The 26,001-nt window shown below is 39.1% G+C and overlaps 1 protein-coding gene and 1 long non-coding RNA gene across 13 annotated transcripts in view; one reads left to right on the top strand and one right to left on the bottom strand.

Annotated features, from left to right (window-relative positions):
* The window catches only part of nrxn2b (neurexin 2b), a 682,163-nt gene that overhangs the window by 437,296 nt on the left and 218,866 nt on the right, over window positions 1–26,001 (bottom strand). For 6 of the 12 annotated variants that reach the window (XM_040040733.1, XM_040040729.1, XM_040040730.1 and 3 more), the window contains one exon: window positions 20,651–20,668. The exons of the other annotated variants lie outside the window; for them this stretch is intronic. In XM_040040733.1, coding sequence (XP_039896667.1) covers window positions 20,651–20,668 — 18 coding nt within the window. The remainder of the gene's footprint in view (window positions 1–20,650; window positions 20,669–26,001) is intronic. 12 annotated transcript variants of the gene reach the window in all.
* LOC120739073 lies at window positions 462–11,782 on the top strand. Its single transcript, XR_005697116.1, has 3 exons — window positions 462–1,059; window positions 10,361–10,367; window positions 11,771–11,782. It is a non-coding gene; the product is annotated as an uncharacterized LOC120739073 (long non-coding RNA).

The raw sequence follows: 26,001 nt of genomic DNA on the forward strand, positions 1-26,001 counted from the left end.
CAATTTCTTGAACTTGGAAAACTAACTAAAATAAAATAAAGATATGGGAGAAATATCCTTAGACTTAAAACTGTAGTCTGTAGTCTAAAAATGGTAACATTTTAGTAAAAACATGTAGACTTTGGAAACTGGATTTTCTACAGTCGAGTTATTTTTATACCTCTAATTATTTGCCAGAATCTTGCCTCTGAAATATGGCCTCCATACAATAATAATTTAAAAAGATCAAAGCGGACACTGAAATTGATAAAAACTAAACATAAACTAAACATTTGTCAACAATAAAAAGTCAAATGAAATAATAAAATCCACTCTGGAAACTAACCGAAGTAAACTGAAGTAAAACGAAAACATCAAAATGAAATAAGATTAATAATAATAATAATAATGGATTGGATTTATATAGCGCTTTTCAAGGCACCCAAAGCGCTTTACAATACCACTATTCATTCACTCTCACATTCATACACTGGTGGAGGCAAGCTACAGTTGTAGCCACAGCTGCCCTGGGGCAGATTAAAACGTATATCGGAAATACAAAAGTACAGTAACTCTGTTCCTGATTCCTGATATGTTTTCTGTGATCTGTTGTGAATAAAATAGGGGTTTATGAAGTATATGGAAGTCATTTCTTTGTGCTTTTAATTACATTTAACAAAGTCCAACTTTTTCGGATTGGGGCTCTGCTGTTTTAGTTGTGTCTTCATGCAGGACAATGAATGTGTCAATTAGTTAAATACAAGTCAGTTAACAATCAAACAATAACAGTCAATAACAGTCAATAATAATAACTGCAAAAATTGCTTAAAGAGACAGTATCACAGATTATAATCAATCCATAAGCTTTTAAACTAGCAAGCAAGAGACCTGCAAGGAATCAATAAAGGAAGACCAAAGTGGCATGAACATGTGAAACTTTCATGTCACTTTGTTATTGATTGGTTGATTTATTTGTTTTTGTTTTACTTCACACTTTTTATTTATTGATTTTTTAAGAGTTGAATCAGAATTTCACCTTTTGATCACCGTCCAAATATGAGAGCCTATCAGATCAGACAAGTTTCTCTGGACCACTGGCAGTTTTGTAAGACAACATAAACACCTGTCTAAGTTCTACACGACATCCCGGCCTGTTTTGAATTCCAGTCAAAGTGGAGATGGACTATATCGAGCTATATATTTGTCACTGGCTGTCAGCGTTTTAATAAGTGAGAGCTTCTCTGCAGTTTTCATAAATTGCCTGTTTCATTGTCCACTCTCAATGCCTTTCCTCCCCCACATGTCAACATCTGCAAAACATTGTTGGCTCCCTTCTTTCCTTCATTTACATTTCTCCACTGCTGTCTCTGCCTCTTCCTTACATCACTGGCCAATCCTTCCTTTTCTCCCTCCATGCCACTCCCCCCCTCCCATTTTCTCTCTAGCTCTATTCTAATCTATAAAACAGCTCGTGTCTCTTAAGTCACTCTAATCTTACAACATCAGCCCTGTAATGCGTCTCATTATGAGTTGTGGGCAAGGCAATCAGACTTATAAACCCTTACTCTCTTCCAACTCCCGCCTCCCTTAAATCCACTTTAATTCAAACTCCTCAGTGCTGCGCTGGGGTTTCATTGGGTGTTATATGTATTCAAGGCCAAGGCTTCAGTACCATTCAGCTCTCACACACTTGAGCCACACACAAACACACCACCTGTGCTGTCTCATAGCATCGATTGGTACTAATAAATATGTCACTGGAGTGATTCCTTGAAATATAGATTATGTCTTAAAGGTAGATCTCCATCCTTAATGCACAAAATTAAGTTGTATCCTGATTATTTAAGTCTGTAGATTTACACAAGAGAAACTCTCACAGCCAGTGATATGAGGTCTTGCTGGTGTTTAGCTGTCTGTGAAAAACCACAAGCACATTTTAATTTATTATGTTTATGTTTACTATGTCATTCACATCACATGTAGATGGCTGCCATCTACAGAGGATCATTTGCTTCCCCTTTCACCCAGCCAGCCACATCAGTGATCGCTGTAATTTGTAGATGTTTTATGTCTAGAAGGAGAGGAGGAACAAATAGAGCGGGGGCTGTCCTTTTTTTGTGGTAATTATTTCCTCCTGAGGTAAACCCCTTTTTTTTGTACTTTGTTTTTTTCGGGTAGGTCATCTGAGTTTGTCCTGGTGAAGGGTTCTGTTTGTTTGTTGTTTGGCTTTAGCTCATCCTGATGATATTTTGTTCTTCTGTGTTATTGGATCTACTAAACAATAAATAGAACATTGTGCTTCAATAGTTTTCCATTGGTGCTTGAGGAAATAGCTGCCGTTTCCATGTTGTGTCCTGGCCCCCTAGATGGGCTGCACTCAGATTTCTTGCTTCATGGTCATTTAGTAAGTACTTTGTGTTTGGTTGGCTGTTTTTTTTTTCCTTTGGATAGTTTTGCGACCTCCCCTTCTTGGGAGAAAATAGAGAATTGCTAAAATGTAGATTTGCTTAATGTAGGCAATTTTGATGATATTCAGGTTCCCTACAGTGCCTCTGAAACAGAGCTGAAGTCTCTTCTGTGTGCAAAGCTGGTTAAAAAACATGCTTCCTGTAGAGTCGCCTGAGGAAGCCATGGCAGAGGCTACACCAGAGGCGTAGCAGATATGAAAGTGTCTGAGGTTGCTGAGGTGATCGGTGGTGCTGGGTCCGGCAAAGTCTTGGACCCTCAGAAGGCGGTGATCTATCAAGAACCACTGCTTAAGAAGGTGGAGGAGCACACTAAGCTACAAATCTCCATATGCCACATTTACACCTGCTTCTGTTCTTCCATGTGCACAGACCACTACTGCTATGGGCTCTGATAACATGCAGCACCTATAATTAGTTCCACTATTTCCTGAAACTCAAGCTGATTTATATTTCTGTGCTTCTGAGTGCACAGCAGGTTCACTAAACTGTGAGGGCAAATGTGAGGAAGTATGTACAAGCTTGTCAGTAAAAGACAGTTTCAACTGTGAAATTGTGAAGAAAACTGTGGTGCACACTTATGAACTTGTCCCTGAGGCTTATCAGCACACATTTAAGAATTGTGGGAAATCTCCAAACCAGATATTTGTGGTTTGGTAAACATTTGATGTCAGGCCGATAAAGTCAAAACCCTGAGAGCTTATTTTGCTTGAAGAGTTTAATAAATATTTCCCAAAGCAGGTAGTTATCCGCCTAAATGAGCAAAAGGTGACATCATTCATCAGAGAAGCAGATCTGTTTACTTTAACCCATAATACCATGTTCTCTGCCTCTGTTTGTCTGGACATGAAAGTAGTTCAGGAAAGGAAAATAAAATCAACATAACTGGGTTGGAAAAAAGTGCACGAGGTCAGCAGAAACCGTGACTGTTTTTTATTGCCATAAGCTGGGGCATTTAATTGCTGTTTGTACAGCAATCCAAAGAAAAAACAAAGCAAAAAAAAAGAAAAAAAGAAACAGGCCTTATTAAAACTGCCTCTCCATCTGAAATGCTCTTTGAGCCTGACAAGAATCCTGATACTGAGGTAGATTCTCATTTTAAGCCATTCATGTTTGTTTCTTTGACTGGTGATGGAAAAAATAAGGTGCTAGCCACCACTGTTAGGGATAGAGTTGCTTACCATTAATTTATATTGGACTCTGTCCTGCCACTGTCGCCAATGGCCTTTCTTCAAGCACCACTACACACAATGCACCTGCATTCACCCTTAGCGATGGGCCGTGTTAAGGTAGGAGTGCCACCCCAATTACAATTAAAGGCATTTTATTCATTTTAGGGAAATACTTAGCTGGAGGCAGAGTTTTACCTGCACCTGAAGCTATTGACATTCTGTTTCCAACTCTGTCACTCCCACCTTGGAGGTGCCAAATGTGTTTCTAGTCTGGTTGATGGTCTCGCTCTCTGAGAGCTAGTGCTAAGTGGGTTGCATGTGAAAGAAAAAATAACTGGTGAGAAGTAGGAAGTAATTGGATAAATATAGAGGCAATATAGTGTGTGTGTGCATGTCTACATTAAGATGCTGTCACTGAGAACTTTTTGCACACTAATTATATTTCTCCTTCACCTTCTGTCAATTTCTTTCATTGAGAGAACACAATTATCCCAGACACACAGATTGTGGTGGTGAAGGTGTGTGTGTGTGTGCAAAACTCTACATCTAGCCAAACATCTTTGCTGTGACTTTACATCGGTGCTGGATAAAATGGCAGAAAAGAGAATCAAAGTTTATGAAATAAACATGGAAGGCTGGCAAAGCTCAGCTTTTAAGTATTCTATTCACTGTCCTAAAATTGCAGTGCAGTGTGGGATGCTACCTGCACATAAAGAGAATTAAACCTGACTTATAAAGACAGTTTTAAAAAGTGCATTCTGTTTTTCAAACACAGCACAATTTATAAAAAATACAAAACAAACCTGGCAGCACCCGGTGCTAGCCCTCAGCCTCCCAGTAGATGCATCTGTGGTATGAATTTCAAAATCCTACATCATCTGCTTCTCAAGTTATGGTATTTACAAGACTTTCAGAAAACTTGACCCAACTTGATATTCAGGAGTGCTTTGGACATGAACCAGAGTGGACAGTGATTAAAGAAATCCCAAGTACTTAAACATCCTAGAGACATTTTTCACACACAGTTTAATATGATTGATAATTTGTGGTGTTTACACTTGTGTGTGAAGCTCTGAGAAATATTTCCTTTGCTTTGTGATGACCTTATTCATGTTTTAAATGAAAAAGTTTCAATATATATATAAGTTAGAGTAGCTGCTCAGCATGTCTCTGTCTGTCCTAGTCTGTCCTACTTACATTTCAGTGTTCTGCAAATGTTGAGATATGAGATATTTTTGCATCTTGCAATAAATATTTGTATGTTCTGTGCCACTTTGTGCTTTGCCTGTTTTTTTTTAATTGAAGATCTTGAACAAAGTCTCAAGGTTCTTGCTGTTGACCTTCCAGTTTGATTTATAAATACAGATCGTCCAAACTTGAGATCATAGAAAATACTTAACTAGCCATGAATTACAACATGAAATAAGTTTTTATAAATCCTCTAATAGCACACTCCCAGACAAACAGTTCATTTCATAATGTGTATCTGTATAAATGTGGATACATTCTAAATTGTTGTTATTTACTAAAACTGTTTAAATGACATGATGACTCATTAACGATCATGAATACCTTTTTTGTAATTAATGTAATACTTTTGTTTTTATAATAATGAATCCATACTTTATAATGCGTGAAAATACTATTATTAAGCATGCTACATATGAGCTTTTGTAACATGCAAGAATAAACCATTCATATTAATTTATAAATGACATACCGAGGAGGAGTAATGGGTTGTAAATGTAATACCTGTAATACCTTACTAATGCTTATTAGTGTGCATTTATTATGACATGATAATAATAATAATAATAATAATATTAATATTATTATTATTATTATTATTATTATTATTATTATTATTAATACTAATAATAATATGAATATGAATATGAACATGATGGTAAAGTGCAAACTATACTCAATGCTACTAGCATGACACTGACTCAGCAAAAAAAAAAAAAATCAATATCTTTCTCAGGGGTAAAAATCAAATATCTTTAAAAAAAATACTGATAAATTCGTTATGTTATCAAAAGACTTTAATATGACACACTGCATGTTACGCAATTGTAAAATATTTTTATGTTAGACAAACGACAATGTAAAACTGGCCAAAGTACTCTGTTCATGGAAACCATCTATCTATCTATCCATATATATATATATATATATATATATATAACCATAGATATAGATAAGATAGCGAGATAGATATAGATAGAAGAGATGTAGTATCTAATAATATAGATATATATATATATCCATATATATATCTATATCTAGATATATATATAGATATATATATATATATATATATATATATATATATGGATATATATATAGATAAGATAGATAGATGGTATCTATCTATATATATATATATATATATATACATATATTAGGGGGCAACGATATTCGTATCGATATTTGAACCGTTCGATACAGTGCTTTCGGTTCGGTACACATATGTATCGAACAATACAACATTTGTAATTTATTTTATCAACTTTCCTTCTGACGATGCTGTCTGTGTTGAGCGCTCAGTGAATCTGCGTTCGACTACTCCGCCTAGGCTGCACTGTCGAGCGCAGATCCACTGAGCGCTCAACACAGACAGCATCGTCAGAAGGAAGAGCGCAGGGCAAGCTAGCGAGACAGAAGTTAAGCTCTACTTGCAAGACCATTCAGATCTGGCGTTTGGAATTATTTTGGTTTTCATGTGACGTATGACCCTTGAAGGTAAGCGAGTCATGGACTAAAGTAAAACAGTATGTTGGATGTGCCATGCAATGCTCAATTACATTGGTGTGAACTAGTGTTTTAGCGCAGTTAGCTCGTTAACGTGTTTGCCGTCTAGCCCCATGCATGGAGCGATCGGCGGTAGCTCGTTAACGGAGATTTGCCGTGTTGTGGCGTTAAGGTCATTTCAACGAGATTAACCTGAAAGCACTAGTGGGAACACAACGAATATGACTGCACATTTACGCCGACATCATCCTAGTGCAAGACAAGTGGAAGCAGACAAAAAAAGCAAGCATGCTACTAACTTTAGCCGAGTCATTTAGACAGCTGTTAGCACATGATTCTCCTCATGCTGCTGAGAATATAGCCCAGAAGAAGCGGATAGTATAGTTTTTATTTTGGAAAGAGACATTTCTCTGTAATAAACTCTCTTTTCCAAAGATGAGTGATTCCTCAATCAGATACAGGGCTTGCAATATCGCTAGCCCGACGTCCTGGAGCTAGCGATTTTTTCAGTCGGGCTACCAAAATCTATCTCTTCCCTGCCCGTCGGGCTATTGTAGGAAGGAAAATATATGTCAATGCTTTTGCATTCTTTCAGAAATGTAGCTGGGTAATTATGTCATTGGCATCGGTGAGCCACTGTCAATATGTGACATATTGAAATCGCGTTTGAATTTGCGCTTGTTTTTTGCTTTCACTTTGCAATCGTGCGAACTGTGTATAGAGAGCGACAGCACTGATTGGTGAGTGATGATAATTTGTGCACCAATTCCTCTGACATCGTCTTATTAATCGTTAGCTTACTATGCAAACATGACAAGTGAAATCTCCCGCAGCAAGCTTAAACATGTGAGAGGTTGATCGCGCAGAGAATCGCTGAGCTTATGTGAGTGCGTGTGTAAAAGCAGCAGGATTTATATTTCAGTTCTGCTGAGCCAAATAAGACAGGTCATAGTGAAGAAGTGACAGCCAAAGAAAAGCTTTGAACGGAAAAGTTATGACAAATCAGACTATAAGGCAAAAAGAAAGTGCAGCTTTATGGTTTCATGGACAAAATAATTTCTGTGGCTGCAATATGACGAGCTAAATAACCAGGGCTGCACATAAGTGGTCCGCAGGTGCGCATTCGCTGTCAAAATAAAAAACACGCACAAGGGTTAGGGTTAAATTTAAAAACTGTACTTTTGAGTTAAAATATATATTTATAATTTTAATAAATGACAAATTAAAAAGGCATGAACATTTTTTTGTATCGAAAAAATATCGAACCGTGACACCAAAGTATCGAACCGAACCGAACCGTGAATTTTGTGTATCGTTGCACCCCTAAAAAAAAAAAAAAAAAAAAAAAAAAAAAAATATATATATATATATATATATATATATATATATATCCATATATATATATATATATATATATATATATATATATATATATATATATATATATAAGATAGATAGATGGTATATATATATATATATATATATATATATATATATATATATATATATATATATACATAGAGAGAGAGAGAGAGAGAGAGAGAGAGAGGGAGATTACACATATTACACTGTGTATGTGTATTGTGTACACACTGGCAGGATGATGCATGTTTATGATGTCATCTGTCCTCTGGAGCAGATTGGATTTAATTGGTTGGTCGTTTTCACAGCCACATGTCTCTCTTTTTTTTTTTTGCAAGCACATCTATCAATCACACACACACACGCATGCACACACACACACACACACACATACGGTTCTAGTAAAAACTCAATCATCTCGGCTGCAGAGCAGTATTTACGTAATATTACACTCAATGAACTATATAAAATTTTGTCTGAGTGATTCTTATCAAACTGTATGAGGACACTTAGTGCATAGACAGAGACATAAATTACAGTTCCTACCAGTCTTCATGAACATACACATTTGCAGCTACCTGTACTGGCCCTCTTGTTCTAACATTGTTTACCGAGGCCCTTACAGCATGAATCTGACTGTACAACGATAGATCAATGTTAGCCTCATGGCCTGGCTTTGTCTTACCCCTGAGAAAATATTGTGTTCTTCCTAGTTTGCAGGCCTTAGTAGCACTGATAACACTGTGAGTCTACTCGGCCTCCCCATTTATCACCTGCAAGTACCAGTTTACAGGACACTTTACTATATAGTACTAAGCACAGATTCTTTCTAATAATTGTTTAAAGTTAGCCTTGTAGTTATGCGTAAAAGAAACAAAAATAATTGGGCTCTGTTTCATCAGTTTCTCCATTTTCTGAGGTTAAAAGAGTCTAGATGAATTCCAAAGCCATTGCTAAAATTCGTATCAGTGTTATATTTGCTTGGGTGATTTTGCAAGTAATCTAAATCTAAAGCGAGCTTACAAATACATCATCTAGTTTTAAAAAGGTTGAACAACACTTTATTTAATTTTAATTGACTCCACAGATTCTAGTTGTTTATGTAGGTTTTAGATAATCTTAGTAGCTACCATCACTTGTCAGTTTGTACATTTCTTACTGAAACAGCTTGCTACATATGGTAGGAAGCTTTTTCAGTAAGAAACTTTATTCAGCTTCACTTAAAAAAATGGATGCAGAAATTAAGAAACGACCGACCTCATATTTCCAGGTTTCTTGCTCATAATTAAAGTCTATTTTAGAGTAGAAAAATGCAACAACTGAGGAATGAGTAAATTTGCCACTGTTGTGGCCCTGTCCCCTTCACAGGTTTATGAACTTTCACTGGAAAACATCCTGTTGTCAACCATCAAGAGAGATATAGACAGGTCAATGCAGAGAAAAGAGCAGATGTGATGAAATCCTTTGCCATCCACTCGCATCCAAACATCCACACAGCAAACATTCACACTCCGTGTGAGATCACAAGCGGGGACCAGGGTGCTATCAATGCTAGCTAGTCCATCATAAAACTGCAGAGCAGCACTGCAGCAGCCTCAGTCCCACCACCAACTAGACTCCTGGCTCTTGTACCGGTGGCTGTGGAGTTCTTTTCTGTAGCTTTATGAGGTGGAATATAACAAACCTGGCTGCTGAGATGGTGGAATATAGATATTTAAAATCTTCTGTGTCTTATCATGCAGGGTAATAGAGATGAGTTGTGCAGTACATAAAATGGAAACTTTCTACTACAGTTTCAAAGTGAACTGTTCAACTTATTTCCTTGGAAGTCACTGAAAGTCCTCTGTACTGACATCCCACATCAACCTACATTGCTAGTTGCCAAGTACTTTTAAATGAACTCAGTTTGAAATGGGCTTAATTAAAGCAACATCTCAAATATCCCAAAATTTAAGTGTATATGCGTACTCCATAAAACTACAGCAAGACATACTGCACTGACTCTACAGATTATACCAGGGAATCAGTGATGTGAATGGTGTGCTTTGATAAACACAGAATTTGATGTGTTTACAGATAATAAGATTTTAAGAAACTGCAGCCTCAGTCACACTTGGATTCCCAGTAAAAACTGAATGTACATGAAGGCAGAAACATACATATATGTTTATGCATGGATGATCCTGAATTCCACTCCAGTCTTTAACCATGAACTCATGTAGAAGCTTGTTTGCACTAAAAATGCTTAGACAAGGCCATGAAAAGCAAAAAAAACCCCCCCAAAAAACAAACAAGAAAAACAAAAGCAATGTGACTTCACCTTAATTGAAATTCAGGGTTTTGTTGAAGCAGTGGAGAAAATGAGGTGCTTTATTTAGTGCACTAAATGCACAGTACTAACCTAATGAAATTATTCTAAACAATTAAAAGTAGACCACTAAGACTTTAATAAGGAACAATAATTTTTCTTTCATGTGTACAGTATACGTGCCTTTCACATGTGTATATATGTGTGTAGCTCAGTGTCTACTGCATGTACCCTGCTATAAGTGTGCATGTGTATTGGTTTATATCCAGACAGGTTGATTCATGAGACTCATTCCTCCTATTGGGTTCCCTATCGATTAGGTCGGCTGTGGCTTGCTGCTGACCGGAGCCTGAAAACCTCAGAGCAGTTACCGTTAACAGATACACAGTGGCTGGGATGTATGGGGATCTGTGGGGCCTCTGAAGACGTCACACGGCAAGTGGGGGAGAAAGGGGTGTGTTGATGCCACGCTTACATATGAAACAATATGAAACTACACAGCGATGAGGAGCAAGAGCGAGACCACATGGGGTTGGCTGCAGTTAGTTAAATGAAAATAAAATGAGGATTAATTAAAGCCAAAAGACTACCACCATAGTCTGTTTTACTGACACGAAGGTTTCACCTATTTGATAAATGATAAGTCAGCCGGTGCATCGAGCCACCTGGGGGGCTCTTCAACTGGTGGGGGAGGTTGTTACATCTTGCAGGAGCTCTCCTCTCTTCAGAAACTCACTCTGCAGGAGGGGGAGATCTCAGCCTGGGCGTCTATTGTCTTGTGTAGTCTGGAAGATGAGTGGATGACGGGGTGGGTGCAGTTTTCTCTGTGGTGGGGTCGGGTGGGCTGTCCCGGGCTCTGTGGAGCCGGGCGGCGCTGCTGTTCTGGGCCCCCTTTCCCTGGCGGGTTGCAGAGTATGGGGGTGCCTACTGGGGTCAGCGGGGGAGCTGGCCCCAGGGAGGGGACACTTGCCCCTCCCTTCCTTCCCTCCCCATCTCCAGCTGCCTCCCTCTTCCTGCTCCAGCACAATCACCCACACATGCAGGGCCTTGGGGTAGAGGTGTGTCACCAGGGTGCAGGGGAGGCATCCCCCCCCTCTGTCCCCTTCTGGCTGCCTGTGCCTCAATTTTATCTCACAACTTAGACATTCACATTACTCACACTCTCATTACACATACATATAGGATCTTGAGGGTGGGCACGCTACACGGACTCCAAATTACCATCAGGGTGTGCAACCTCATCCCTGGCGTTGTTGCCCACTTCTCAATTTTAAATACACGTAGACACTGAGGGCTAGCAGGAGGGGCTATGCGCTTACCTGCTGCTCTCTGGCAGGTAGCTCCATGCCCTCCTGGGTTTTAAATGCACCTTAGAACACACATGCATCAACACTACAATGAGCGGGTGGAGGGAGGTTTGGAGTCTTCTCTCACCCCCATTCTCTGCGGCCTGCTGGAGTGGGAGGACTAGGAGGAGAAGTTGGCCGTCCGACTGCGGTCTGGAATGTGGGGCCTCCCTGCTGCTGCGGAGTCGGGGCGGTCTGCTTCTCCCCACCGCAGGGAAAAGGGTAACATCACCTGGGTCTGGGTGCAGTTTCCCCCTCCAGGGGCAAGGGCACCTAGACCCGGGGCTTAGAGTACGCTTGGGGAGTGTGATTGTGTGTACTGTGTCTCTCTATGTCTGTCTCCACGTTGGGTGAGTGTTGAGTAATTGCATATGAGAGCATGAGGCAGGGAATGGATGTTTGTATATGTGTGTGCCTGTATGTCTGTGTCTATATGTCAGGTTGGGTATCAGACGCCACCTCTCTGGGGACATCTCAGGACCTCTAAGGTATGGAGACCTATCTCCCCCCACCACTTCCCCTGTCAGTGGCAGACGCCCTCAGACATCGGTGCGTTGGTCGTTCTTTGTGTCCAGGGATGAGCGTCCAGGTACACACCGGCTCACTCCTTGGTGGCTGCTTATCGGGGCCTGGAGCCTGGGGCTCCCTCGGGCCACTTCGGGGGTGGGGTGCCCTCGGCCTCTCAGCCTGGGGCTCGGTCACTCAGGCACAGCTGGCTGCCGGCGGAGCTCACGGGCACGTCACTGCAACCCCCCTGGCTTATGCTCCGCGGCTGCTGAGTGACCCCTCATCTGGGACTCTCCTCAGCTCTTTCTGGGACAGTGGCGCGGCTGCCCCTCTGTTGGTCTTCCTTGGTCTCTTGTGTTCTGAGGGCCTCTGGATGTCTGGAGTTTTGATCTCCTCCATACCTGCTTCATGCCCTGGAGGACGGGGCAGTGGCTCCCCACACCCTCTAGCAGATTATTACATGAAGGAACCTTTTAAAAACAAGCGCGTCCATGCTCACAGGTGTACACACGGGTGATCACACACACAAACGACACCCTTTTTGGCTCCTACCTCAAAGCACACTGTGCGCTGTCGATATTACGTGCTGCACAGTAATGTTTAATATTTAGGATTTACTGTTATATTCACATAGACCATCGTGATGTTGTTTATTCTATTGCTCTCGTTTTCTTCTGCTTGTTTTCTTTTTTCATTCTCAACAAGTGATCCAGGTGATTGATATATGTATTTTTTGTCTGCTTATTTTGTTGGTTTTTGTTTTTTGCCCTTTATCCCCATCCCTCTTCTCCGCTGTTTTTCTTTCCCTCTTCCTTTGTCCCTTCTCTTTTCGTCATTCAAGTCTGTCCCGTATCTAGCAAGTGAAAATAAAAAATAAAATAAATAATAAAAGGTGAATCAAATAGACCATTACGGCAAGGCTGGGATGGTCCATTTGGTAAAGTAAATCCGTTGGGCATCTTTCTTCGCCTTTAGACAATAATTCTGATGGCAAAAGAGCCAAACGGGACAGGCAACAAAAAAAAAAGATAAATGATAAGTTTACATTTAAAACTATACTCTAAAGAAACTGATCCTGATTACAGCTTTTACCAAATGTTGCTTGTTCTACTTTGTGACAGCAAAGTAGAACACGTTGTCACTTTGTGACAGCATATATAATATATTTTTTTCTCCCAGCACGCCCCTGCGGGCGGTTTTATCCTTCAAGCTCGGGTCCTCTACCAGAGGCCTGGGAGCTTGAGGGTCCTGCGCAGTATCTTAGCTGTTCCCAGGACTGCGCTCTTCTGGACAGAGATCTCTGATGTTATTCCCGGGATCTGCTGGAGCCACTCGCCTAGCTTGGGAGTCACCGCACCTAGTGCTCCGATTACCACGGGGACCGCCGTTACCTTCACCCTCCACATCCTCTCGAGCTCTTCTCTGAGCCCTTGGTATTTCTCCAGCTTCTCGTGTTCCTTCTTCCTGATATTGCTGTCATTCGGAACCGCTACATCGATCACTACGGCCGTCTTCTTCTGTTTGTCTACCACCACTATGTCCGGTTGGTTAGCCACCACCATTTTGTCCGTCTGTATCTGGAAGTCCCACAGGATCTTAGCTCGGTCATTCTCCACCACCCTTGGGGGCATCTCCCATTTTGACCTCGGGACTTCCAGGTTATACTCGGCACAGATGTTCCTGTACACTATGCCGGCCACTTGGTTATGGCGTTCCATGTATGCCTTGCCTGCTAGCATCTTGCACCCTGCTGTTATGTGCTGGATTGTCTCTGGGGCATCTTTACACAGCCTGCACCTGGGGTCTTGCCTGGTGTGATAGACCCCAGCCTCTATGGATCTTGTACTCAGAGCTTGTTCTTGTGCTGCCATGATTATAATATATATATATATATATATATATATATATATATATATATATATATATATATATATGTGTGTGTATATATATATATATATATATATATATATATATATATATATATATATATATATGTATGTATGTATGTATGTATGTATATACATGTAAAATTGAATGAAACTGATGTGAATTGCTATTGTGTGTTTGTGTGTTGATTGTCTCATGCTTTTGTTAAATTAGGCGTCATGTTTCCCTCTCCTCCTTCTCAGAAAACCTGATCTCTACGCAGTACTGCTGTGTAGAGATGACTGCGCTCACAGTCGATTACAGTTGGCAGGAGTGGACTGTTAGCCACCAACTCTGTCTGTCATCGCTTCCTCAGACCCACAGTTGTAGTGTCATGACCTTGAGGAAACACAGGAAAGTCTGCCCGTTTGTCTGCCTGAAAAATAAAACAGGACTGACATTTAAAGGCTGAGATTTGGCGAAATACGCTGAAAGAAGCGAACCTTTTAACCCTAAATGGAGTACTTCATAGTAAAATTACATTTGGTATTAAATTCATGTCCAAGTATGAGAAAAGGTAAGTTGAAAAGTTCATTTTATTTCCTTCTATTTACTACGGGAATGGATATCATCAAATCCGTTATTCCACTTCAAACCCACTCAGGGTTTAAAGCTTCACTACTCTTAGCAAAAATGTCATGATCCTTGATTTAAAGCCCCCTTTCAATTAAACTGCTTTCAGTATTAAAAAATAACATACAATAAAATAAAATAAAAAATCACCAAAAGCAGAAAAATCTGATGAAAGGAAAATGAGCAGCAACAAACCACTGAGTGAGCTCACTCATAATACCACACACTATACAGAATGGAACATTTGTTTTAAAAAACAGGGAAGTGTTGTTGCCAAATTAAAGTCATATGAGTAAAGGTGCATGGATGTGAATGTGTGATGGTGTGTAATAATGTATGCGATTGGCCCCGGGGTAGTAACCAGCACCAGCTGTTTGTAATAAGCTGTGGCTGGTAATGAACACACCCTCTAAGCTGTGGAGCTTCAGGGCGCAGAGGCTCATCCACAGCAATGGTCTGATCCAAACTTAGCAAACACCCCTGCTGCTCCCATAATATAATCAAATTACTCTTATTTCCCCTCCTCAAATGCTAGATGTTGCTTAAACACACATGGAGTTGGATCAACAGAATAGATGTGTGATCAACCTGGACTTGACACAAATGATGGGGGTATAAATTGGACGTGTTTTCACACCGCATGTACTAAAAATTCAAGAGTCTTCCAGACTAGTGTCCTCTCCTTAAAATGCATTGTTTTATTTGAACCTTTCATCTCTGTATCCTTGTTTTTCTAGGATTTTCTTCTACCTGCTCTTGTAAGCCCCGAAGACACTGCAGTTGTTTTTTTTCTTACAATCTGCTGCACGTTAGCCCTCACTAAAAGTTAAACATACCTTCAGCCTCACATTAAAACAAAAAACATCAAAAATATCTGTCATAAATTCATTATCTTTGCTTCAGTAAAGCTTCCACTGATGAAAAAAGTCTTTCAAGAATACTGATCAAATCCTAGCTCATTAGAAATTACAGGGAGTAAGTCTCCTCTATACTGAGATCTTTCAACAAGATGGAAAAATGAAAAAAAGCTTTGGAGTGAAGGAAATCACATCTGAGGGCTGGTGGTCTGTGCAACTTCTCTTTGATTTGAGGATTAGAGCTATGGACTGTTCGTTGCTGTCTTAACAATTACTCTGAGGCTAATAGAAGTGGACATCATAAATCTTCACATGCTGGCATCAATGTGCATCTCGCAGAGCTCTACATCTCTTATTTCTAACATGTAGTCTCACACTGTTAAGCAGAATACAGCAAGTTCAACGATCACACACTATCAACCCGCCATCATTTATAACAATCCAAGGCAATTTCTCAGCAGTCAAGATATTACAGTTTAATTTATTTGTTTGAGGCAGGACAGAGATGAAATATAATGGCAGTAAGTTTGACTGATTGCCATGTCAGAGATCTCTCCAGCCTCCGAAGAAAGGCTGGATGTCAGCAGAGCAGTTACATAGTCACCAATAGGAAGAGGAATATTATAGAAGTCATTGATGTTAATAATAGTATTTCTAGGCCACACTGCAATAAAACTAAATATACATGCTGACTCTTATTTGTCCTGATTACTTATTGATAAAGGCCTGAATATGTGGATGTCAGAAAAGTTAAGTTCTATAACCCAGTCCCTGCCAGACCCCACATTAGATATTATGCAGTGGCAGGATAAAATTTAGCTTAGGCAGGCCAATTAAAAAACAATAACCTTCTCAAAATTAGCCAGCAAGAATAATCTTCAGTAGGAATCACACAAAAAAAGGTATTCGACGAGAGCTAAAGAGCAGAGTACACAAGAAGAATTTTGATAAGGTCAATAGCCGTTTTACAAACAGCTGTAAATCTTAGTTCAAATGTGCATCCATAAAAACGCCACTGGAAAGTGATTGTGATTAAATCAAGAAGAAAAAAAATACTGTATTTTTTTTTCTAATAATCTTAAATAGAAGAATATCCATCCATTAGATATCCAAATCTGCATCCTTAAACTTCTGTTGGCTCAAAATTTTCATATTTAAGTCAACACTCAATTAAGACACAGTGGGGCATAAAATGGCATAAATGGTGCCTCAAATGGAGCAAATGAGTGCCCATTTAATTGTAGTGAGTTAAACTGGTTCCCTGTGGTAAAGTATAAGAGCCGGACGCCTTGAGTAGTAATTATCTCAGGTAGCTATCTCATTACCATTCTCCTTTAGTATGTAAATTTGGCCACAGGCTTGAGTTTTTATTGTGGATTGCCCATTTTGTTGTGCTCTTCCTATCCTGTGTTATTTATCAGGAGGCAGGGAATACCTTAAGTACTGGTTACATTTCCAGGTATAATGGAATGTTATTTTTGTCCTGTTTGCCATGCTTTTTAAAACAAATGTAACGGAAATGTGCAAAATACACATCTTTCTTTCAAGGAATCAACTAAGTAAATGGTTTACAAAATGTTCAAATGTTCAAATCCCCAAGTGCTTCCATCATCTGAGAAACTGAAGCCCCAGTGGATTAAAACCACAAGGGGCATTCTTAACAAATTGTGCAGTTAATGTGGCTTTTATTATGAGGACTGAGCCTGTACAGGCCAGACTTACATCAAACGTTATGCTAGTTATGCTACGTTGAAAATGAGAAGTTTGGTTAAAAAGGTTATATATATTTTTTTCATTTTATTGTTCCATTAAATGTTTTTTAATGTTGGCAATAAATTCAAATTGTTAGCTATTTAGACATTTACAGCCTGTTATTGTAATGTACATAAGGTCATAATAACATGATGTCATTTTTAGAATATCCACATATATTAGGCACTTCCTTGGTGGAGGTACCTAGTTTTGTGCAGACTCTAACATTATTTTGATGCAATGATGGTTTTTCATTGTCAAAATAGAATTAATGCTTCATTTGAATATCTGGATCCAAAAGGTCCATCAGAATATTAGTTATTGGCAGAAACGCAGTTTTAGGCTGCCATGCAATTTATTCCACAACAAATTACTTTCAGTTTTAAAGGTGCTACATCTGAATGCATTTGATTGTTGGCACAATCAAATGTTAAAGCTTTGAGTTTTTATCTTTTTAGGAAAAAACATAAAAACTCAAAGCCTTAACAAGTTTTCAATGAACTTGTGTATAAAACATTTTACTTATATAAAACCAACAAACAAACAAAAAATTCCACTTTCTAAGTGGCACCATCCACCAGCTTGAATCCCTCATTTTCTATTCCAAACTGTGGATGTGTGGTTAACCGAGCATTCTTTGTACCATGTGTGGTGAGTCGGCCAATCCCATTGCAGCATCGGCAAGCATGAAGAGGCTTTTGCTGGCTCTGACTCGCCTGAGGTTGGCATTCAAAGGGAGGAGAGAGAAAAAGGGGAAGAGATGCTAATCATCTGATCTCTGGTGAACAAGGCTTGAGAGAGAGAGCGAGAAAGAGAGAGGTACACAGAAAGATGTCTGTGCTTCTGCCAAAGCCATTTTTTTTTTTTTTGAGTCAGAATGAAATACAGCAATAGGATAAGGATCTCTGCTTATAGTCAGCCTCCCTGCCTCCACATCTAAGGGACAACAATTATCTCTGCCACAACCTGCCTCATAAGCCTGACAGGGAAAAGAAAAACAAAACACAAAAAACAAAAAACTGGACCCTGTACAAAAATACAACAATAACTAGTGGCAATAATACACATTTCAACACTGGCAAATGGCTGTGGAGATAGATGAGACATTCTTTCCTATATAGGTTTAACTGTACTTAATGAGTTCTGACAAAATCCCATGGGAAAGATGTCAGCGTATGTGCAAATCTGTACACCGCACTAGTATTTTGACAGCTTATCAAGAAAACAAGCACTGTACGTTTGGACCAATCGACTGACTTTTAGAAAGCTGCAATGTGAAGTGCTGCAATCACAAGTTGTTACTGCCTTTCAAGACAGTGTGACTGTGTCTATCAAGTAATCAATGAAGTATTATTTTATATACAGCTTATGTTTAAAGAAAGCCTGAGTGATTTTGGTTGGGCATATGGGCTACAGTGCAACCTTTTCACTAATTAAATATTGCATGAAACAGAGTCTGCAGAACCAGATGAGCTGATGAGTAGCTACCTTTTAGTGAATCCTCCAATATCTACAGGACCAAAGCCATGTTGACTTTGCAGACTGGTGCAGAAATAGCTTATATCACAAATCAAAACAAAGTATAGCGTTGTTCTTTGCCCAGTGGTTTAAATAACGACGAAACTGAAATTGCACCAGCTTTCCAGATCAAATTTGAATCAGTTTTAATCTCTTCCCCCACTTTGAATCTTGATTCTTAGTGGGTGGTAAGGACCTGATGTGCTCTCCACTCTGCACAGTAACCCTTGGGATGAACTTGTCCCTAACTAAACCTCTAGTCCCCACCCAGTTTCCAAGCTGCCGCAGTCAGACAAAATTTCGAATTAGTATTCAGACAGCATCAGATCTCTGGGCCAAACACTCGCTGGACAAACCTTGACACACACACACGCGCGCACACACACACATTAACCACATGAGGATCAGGAGACATGCTTCAATTACCACAGTGCAGAACTCACAGGGGAAAATACACCCAGAGAATGGGTTAAAAACCTCTTTATCATCGCTATGTGAGAATAACTGCACATTATTTTTCTCATTACATGCTACACATTTTGCTGTGCTGTAGATTACTATTGCAGGTTCATAATGCATAGTGGGTACTGCAGCGAGACAAAGCTAATTATTAGGAGGGAAGTGATAACACTGACACATCACTAAAGCAATAGTTTACTGCTACAAAGTGCTGCGAGCTAGAGTTTTTAAATTCACACATCTCATTTTCTAACTGTTTCAGCGAGGTGTTGATACATCTCATTAGTCTGACCGCGGCTGCTGTCGTACCCCTATCCCAATCCTTCATGTGGTTTTACGCCCATTGATTTAAAATTAAGTGTTTACAGAAATCTAGCGTACTGTGACATGTCAGCATATTTAAAGACATATTTATAGACAAAGCGTCGATCTATGTTAAAATAAATTATTTGACACTATTGAGAGCTGTAGAACTAAATGAGTTCAATGAAGACAGCTTTTCTTGGCATTTCCTGGACAGAACCTAAAACCCTTATCAGAGGCAATGTAACCCACGCGTTCTTCTTAAGGCGCCATGCATGCTCACATAAAAGGGGATATTTAATGCGTCATTTGACTCTTCAGTCAGGAGTAACAAGTTGCGGAGAAACACGAAGGATATAAAACCTGGTGTAAGCGAAATGCAGCTGAAGAAGTGCATTGGAGTCTGACACTGTGTTTCGATGAAAGAAATGCAATGCACACCAAGCAGTTTTCTAATCTGTTCTGCATGCTCAAAACAATCAGTTTAAAAGAGACTTGGCAACAAATCAGCATATCTCACTAACCCATTCATCCTGCTTCACAGCACACCCCTCAGAGCACCTCAGGCCAAGCAAAGAACAAGACAACAAATAGAATTTGACCATAACTCTGAATTTCCTCTCAGAGCTTCACTTTGAAAGGAAACATTTTTTTTTTAAAATTTTGGGCAGTAGGCAGCAAAGAGAAGGGCAGCCATTAATGGCTCATTATAAAAAGGAAAGCACTAAACTATGGTAATACATGAATGGAAGCTCATGACCAAAGTAACAAGAATCTTTTACTAAAATCCATACATCAGACTCTGAGCCCCTGCATGAATCATTTTATGAGGTTGAAACTAAAAAAGGAACAACTCCTTGAATTTTATATCACGATAAGAAAGCCAGTGCAGTAACATACATTATTCAAACAGAATTATGTCTGGGTTCCCAAACTGGCTAGTCACTCAATGGGAGCTTTAAAATTTGCATCTACATTACAAGGCGGTGCAATTCATCAGACTCCCAAAGCAGGAATTTAGAGTTTGATCTTTTCACAGTAAACTGTTAGAAATCCCCTTTCAATATACAGTGCAAACAACTATAGAAGGTAATATAGTACACAAAATCAAATAAGTGTGATGTGTAAAGAATATAAATGAGAGGGTGAAAGGCAGGAAGAGGAATGTGTTTCTATTCAACAGTTTCATTGCTCAGTGTACACTAGCAGTGCAGAATTCAAAAGGATAATTAGCGGGTGGTTTGCGTGGATATAAACATTCACACACAGCCGACTACACTGTGTAATAAAGGTCGTCTGCAACCGATCGACTGTCGCGGAATCGAGGTGAGCGTACATGTGGCAAAAACAAAGAAAGATGTTGACTTACCAACTTGCGATGAATCACCTGTAAGCGAGGAACAAGAAAAGACAAAAGGAAAAAGATGGATCAGTTTAAACAGCAAAGCCAAATGTCGCTTGCACCGTACTCCTGCTCGCATAAAAAATAGTCAAGACAAAATGACATATAATAGCACACAGAAAAAAGAAAAGTCAGAATGCAATTAGCATTTGAGGTCTACCAGAGCACTGTTTCACACATAAGCCCTAACACAGGGCTGCTAATTGAGACGGAAGAAAACAACTATCAAGGCTGTATAAAAGTCAGCATTAATATTGTGTTATAAAAAGGTCTTAAAGGTCAAAAGAGACTCTTTCATGCAACAGCTAACTTCTTGACATTCACTTTCATTTCTCCTGTGCAAATAACTCATCCTTCAGCGGGATTCAAACTCATTTAAAAAACGAGTTAATTAAAAAAAAAAAAAGATTCTCCATGGCTGCATTTATTCTGCATCTGTGACTCTCAAAACACCCGATTATCCAATTAAGCCTATTTTTATTAAATAAAAGCAATCTTGCAAAGAGGTTAAAAAAAAACTATGGGTACAATAAAGAAAGATAGTTGTATTCAACAGTTCACTAACATACACACGACTCACATACACTTCAATCTGAATAAAGATCTAGTAAAGGCAACATCACAGCAAGTTAGAGTTGCTTGTGCTTTTTGTTACCTGCTAAAAGAATGACATAGCTCTCCAACATATCATGCTAACTATACTGTACATTATACACAGACTAACTAATGCACATTAGACCCACCAATCACCACACTGCTTTGGATCTGATCCAATGCTCAATAGGTGATTCAAAATAAATGAGAGAGAGGGGGAAAAACATACATAATTTCCGTTTGAAATATTGATCTATGCTGTGGGGGAAAAGCTCCAATTAAAAGAGTGGAGCTACTACATTAGCTCGTAGGTGAGAAGTATTAAAGAAAAGTATTAAGTATTAAAGAAAGTATACAGTAGTTGCTAAGATCAATGAGGGGGGGAGGGGGGGGGGTAAATGGAAAGCTAAACATTAATGTAAACATTATGGAAGCTAACACCCATATGTAACACTGTGACATACAGGATTTGAAAATGTTTTATGATTTATTTGGGTGAAATGAAGACCGAAGAAAATAAAGCTGTCTTGTCCTCCTTATAGGTGGGCTCTCTTTTTTAAAAAATGCCTTCTTAAAATCGTGAAAATATACATTTTGCGAGCTTACTCAAAATGCAAAAAGTCAAGAGAGGACAATTTATACCTCAGTCCAACAAGCTGTTGGTCAGAGTTCTCGTATATTGGTGCCAACTATAAACAAAGCGGCCCAGAATAGGCTCTCATCCATATTGGCAAGATTGCTGTCATTAGATGTGTGTGGTGAAAAAAAGCTTCCTCAGTCTGAAACACATGGAGCAGAGCAGGAATCCTGGCCAGAACAGTTGGACTGTGGGGGCCTTTGCCTTTTTCTTTATTTTAGGTCCCAGCACAAGATCTGGAACAGAGCTTAAATGTCCAGACTAGCGGATGAAGGCGACGGGCAAAAAGGTGCCAGAGGAATAAACACAATCAATAGGGCTCAGTCTCCCAAGGTTTGTTTGTTAATATCCTGGATTCTGACAAGTGTATCTCCTGCTCCTGAGTGTTATCAGCTGCCCTGCTCACTCTGCAATCGCCAAACGTGTTTTCAAACAAGCAGTGTAGCCAATGACAAGAACAAGTAGGAAGTGTGTGTGTGTGTGTGTGTGTGTGTGTGTGTGTGTGTGTGTGTGTGTGTGTGTGTGTGTGTGTGTGTGTGTGTTTTCGAGACAAGAAGGCAAAGACAGTGGAACTGGGCAAATGAGACAGCTCATCTATCATGCCTTTCCACTTTTCCCAAGCCAAAGTGAGCACACAAGTGAGAAAAATAAAGATGTACAAAGTGGCAAACTTGCTCCTATGTAATACCATGTTATGGCAGCTGTGTACAAATATAAAGTTATGGAAGCCCTCTTAACAGTGTGGGACACTGAGCTGGGGTAATCATGTTTTAGTGAAGATATATCATTCTGGAGAGGTGATAGGACCCAGGGGCAGAGCCATAAAGCCAGAAGTGACCCCTGTAGTACAGTAAATAACCCCAGCTGGATTCCAGTAAGAGTAAAGCACTCATGAAGATATTTCATAAAGGAAACATACTGGGACTAAGGCTGATGATCCACAGTGTACGACCGAGCTCCAGAGCTGAGTTGGTTTTTGTAACCATAGCCAAGTTTTCTACACTGCATGTCACTCTCGGCACCTCCTGCTCTGCACTGCTTAGCTGTTAACCATTCTTGTCTATGGCACACACAAAAGATTGAAACAGTGCTCACGCCTGCACACAGATAAACGTACACCACCAACTGTGTACTGACTTTATATACTGTAAAAGATACTGTTTGTTCTCATTTTTAAGAAACAAATATAAAAAAAGACGATGGGACCAACTTGGACTGACCTCTACAGATTGTACGTGTGCAAGTAAACTCGATATGAACGAGTAAATCTTTGTGTATGTCTTTCAAGCATTTTCCGCTAAAGCTTTAAACCCTCTTAACCGAACGCTGCTGTAACCACTTAATAAATTAATGTACCTGCAAATCTATACGTGTTGAACTAGATCACTACATCCATGACAGTTTGGTAATGTGAAATGTTATCATCTAAAAACCATAAAGTTAAATATTTGAATGACTGTACTGAAGCAGTGAAGCTTTTATTTCTTGTCGTTTGCGTTACTGTCCAATGATGAAAGGAACACGGTGCATTTCAAATAGAACATTCCTCATGTTGTGATGTAATTGTGTGTTATCTCTAACCTTTGAACCTTATGGGCAAAACTTCTCATGTTAGGCTCTGTTTTCAATCATAAATACATTTTTATCATCCAAGGAAAATCGTCATACTATTTATTTACGTAGGAATTCTTTAATTAGGTTGTAACTAATCACCACTTCAGATACCTCTATACATCAGGGGTCTCAAACTCGCAGCCCGGGTGCCGCTACTCGTATATTGAAGAGACGAAATATAACGCAATTTGGCCCTTGAAGTTACTTTTTTGTTAGGGAGGATTTGCTGTTGTTGACTGTAATGGTGAAATAAGTTCCTTAAAAAGCCAAAAATGAGTTAATATGAAGGCGATATGAGCAGAGAGCAGAAACATGTTGAGGTACTGGCTGTGTTAGTTCAGTGAGAGACTTATTTGTAAAGGAGACAATTTTCACTAGCACTCAAAAACTAATGTCTGCATTTATTTTGTTAAATACGAACAAAATTATAGCAGAAGTGCTCCCACGTGTCTGGCAAGAAAGAGAAGACCAATTTGTTTATTTGGTAGGTTAATGAAAGGGTTCAGTTAATTAAGAGCGAGAAAAAAATGTGTTCATGTTTGCAGTTTTGTCTTGTTATACAATAGTGGAAATTTAAAAAGCAAGCATTTTTGGAAATATTTGTGGGTGTTTTCTTGTTTGTTTGTCTTTGCACTAAAGTGGCCCTCACATGAGATGACAGTGCCAGCAGTGGCCCACAGCTCATAAGTTTGAGACCCCTGTTCTAAATGTTTGATTCAGGACAGATTTTAACACCAGATGCTTTTTCTGATACAACCCCAAAGATGCACCCAGATCAGTGAGTTAAAGACCCCTGGCTCAAATGTTCTCTTTTTTACACTGTAGCTTAATAAAAAAAAAGAAATAAAAAAAGAAAAGTAACCATCACAATACAAGAGGTTCACCATAAACTCTAATGTACTTTGTTTTTTTTATTTGGAAAATGAAGCTTAAGGACGTTTTCATTAGTTTGTTTTTACAGTTTTACACGCATGCACACACACACACACACACACACACACACACACACACACACACACACACACACACACACACACACACACACACACACACAGAGGAAGTTGCCTTCTTCCTCTCTCATCTTCATCTCTTTCTCTCTGTCTGTCTGTTATCCTGGTTAGCTTCTCTTCTTTACAGTACCATAGTCCTGCTCCTGGATAAAGAGCCCAGAGAGCTTTTATCTGGAAAAGCACTTCTGGGATGTGTCCACTTAGAAGAAGAATAAACTTTTTTGTTTCTCAAAAACAAAAATTAAATAAATAAAATGATAATTCAGGTAAAACAAAACCATTTTTCTGGATACACCTCTTCTTTGGTTGCAACTTGCAGCTGGCCATAAGGCAGACTGGCTCTTTCCTTTAGATCCAGTCTAACCTTAAGGTTATATATATATCCGTTATCTATTGTGACTGTGTGCTGCTAACCTCTAATGATATATTTAAAAAAAAATTATAAATATTATTTATATAATGCCGAATCGATTATCCGGTCCAGTCCAAAGGAGCTTTGTGTTATCATCCGGAATTGAACCAGTGATATTTTGCTTGCTTGCAAGTGTGTTAACCACTACACAATGGAAGATAAAAACCTGAGCGGTTGAGCAATTAACCTTTTAGTTCAAATTGAGTTAGTTGCACTTGACAAGTCAAACTACTCTGACACAAATGTTATGATTACACAAACACATATGCAATGCATTCACTCTGTGCTGTAATTAAATTGGACAAATCTTAATAGTTGGCTACATTAGAAAATACAGGAAGTAAAAACAAAACAACTTAAGTTTTAAAGTTATACCTTTCTAAGTTTTCTAAGTTATTTTAAACCCCTGCTATTTTTATACTTACACCCACAAAGATCAATTATGTTTTCAGAGTTGCTACTTTTCAAAAAGCATGCGAGGTAAAAGACAGAGATGGTATGTGTTAGACAACAACATAAACAACCCGTCACAAATAAATGATTTCAGTAAAACACTAACTCAGCATGACTCCTAGTTGAACTGTTTCACAGCATTTATTTCATCTCACCAGCACACTTCTGTCTACTGACAAAAACACCAACTAAATGCTTCTTAGTTTGGTCTCCTGCAATGAAAGTACAACTAGAAAAGTCTGACAATGTCAGTCAGTGCTATACACAGAGCAGTAATCTTTGGCTTTGGTGGAAAATGTATTAAAATGGGTCAAATGGCTTTGAATTTAGTGAGTTGCTGAGAGACTGCAGGAAAATTCTTACTCATACAGAGGTGTCAATGCAACTATTGCAATTAGTTGGTGTTTACCTAAAGGGAAAAAGCATGCATTCTATTTTGATGAAGTCTTATAGAATTAGTGAAGAATTTTCATTTATTAAGGAAAATAGATATACATAGTTGGCTATGTATCCAACTGTAAGGAATAAAACCTCCTGTATCCCCACAGAGGAGGTTCACTGCAGACAGTGAAGACCATTTGATTATTTTCTATTGTGG

Source organism: Simochromis diagramma, unplaced genomic scaffold (assembly GCF_900408965.1).
Source record: "Simochromis diagramma unplaced genomic scaffold, fSimDia1.1 OVJJ01000317.1, whole genome shotgun sequence".
Classification (NCBI taxonomy): domain Eukaryota; kingdom Metazoa; phylum Chordata; class Actinopteri; order Cichliformes; family Cichlidae; genus Simochromis; species Simochromis diagramma.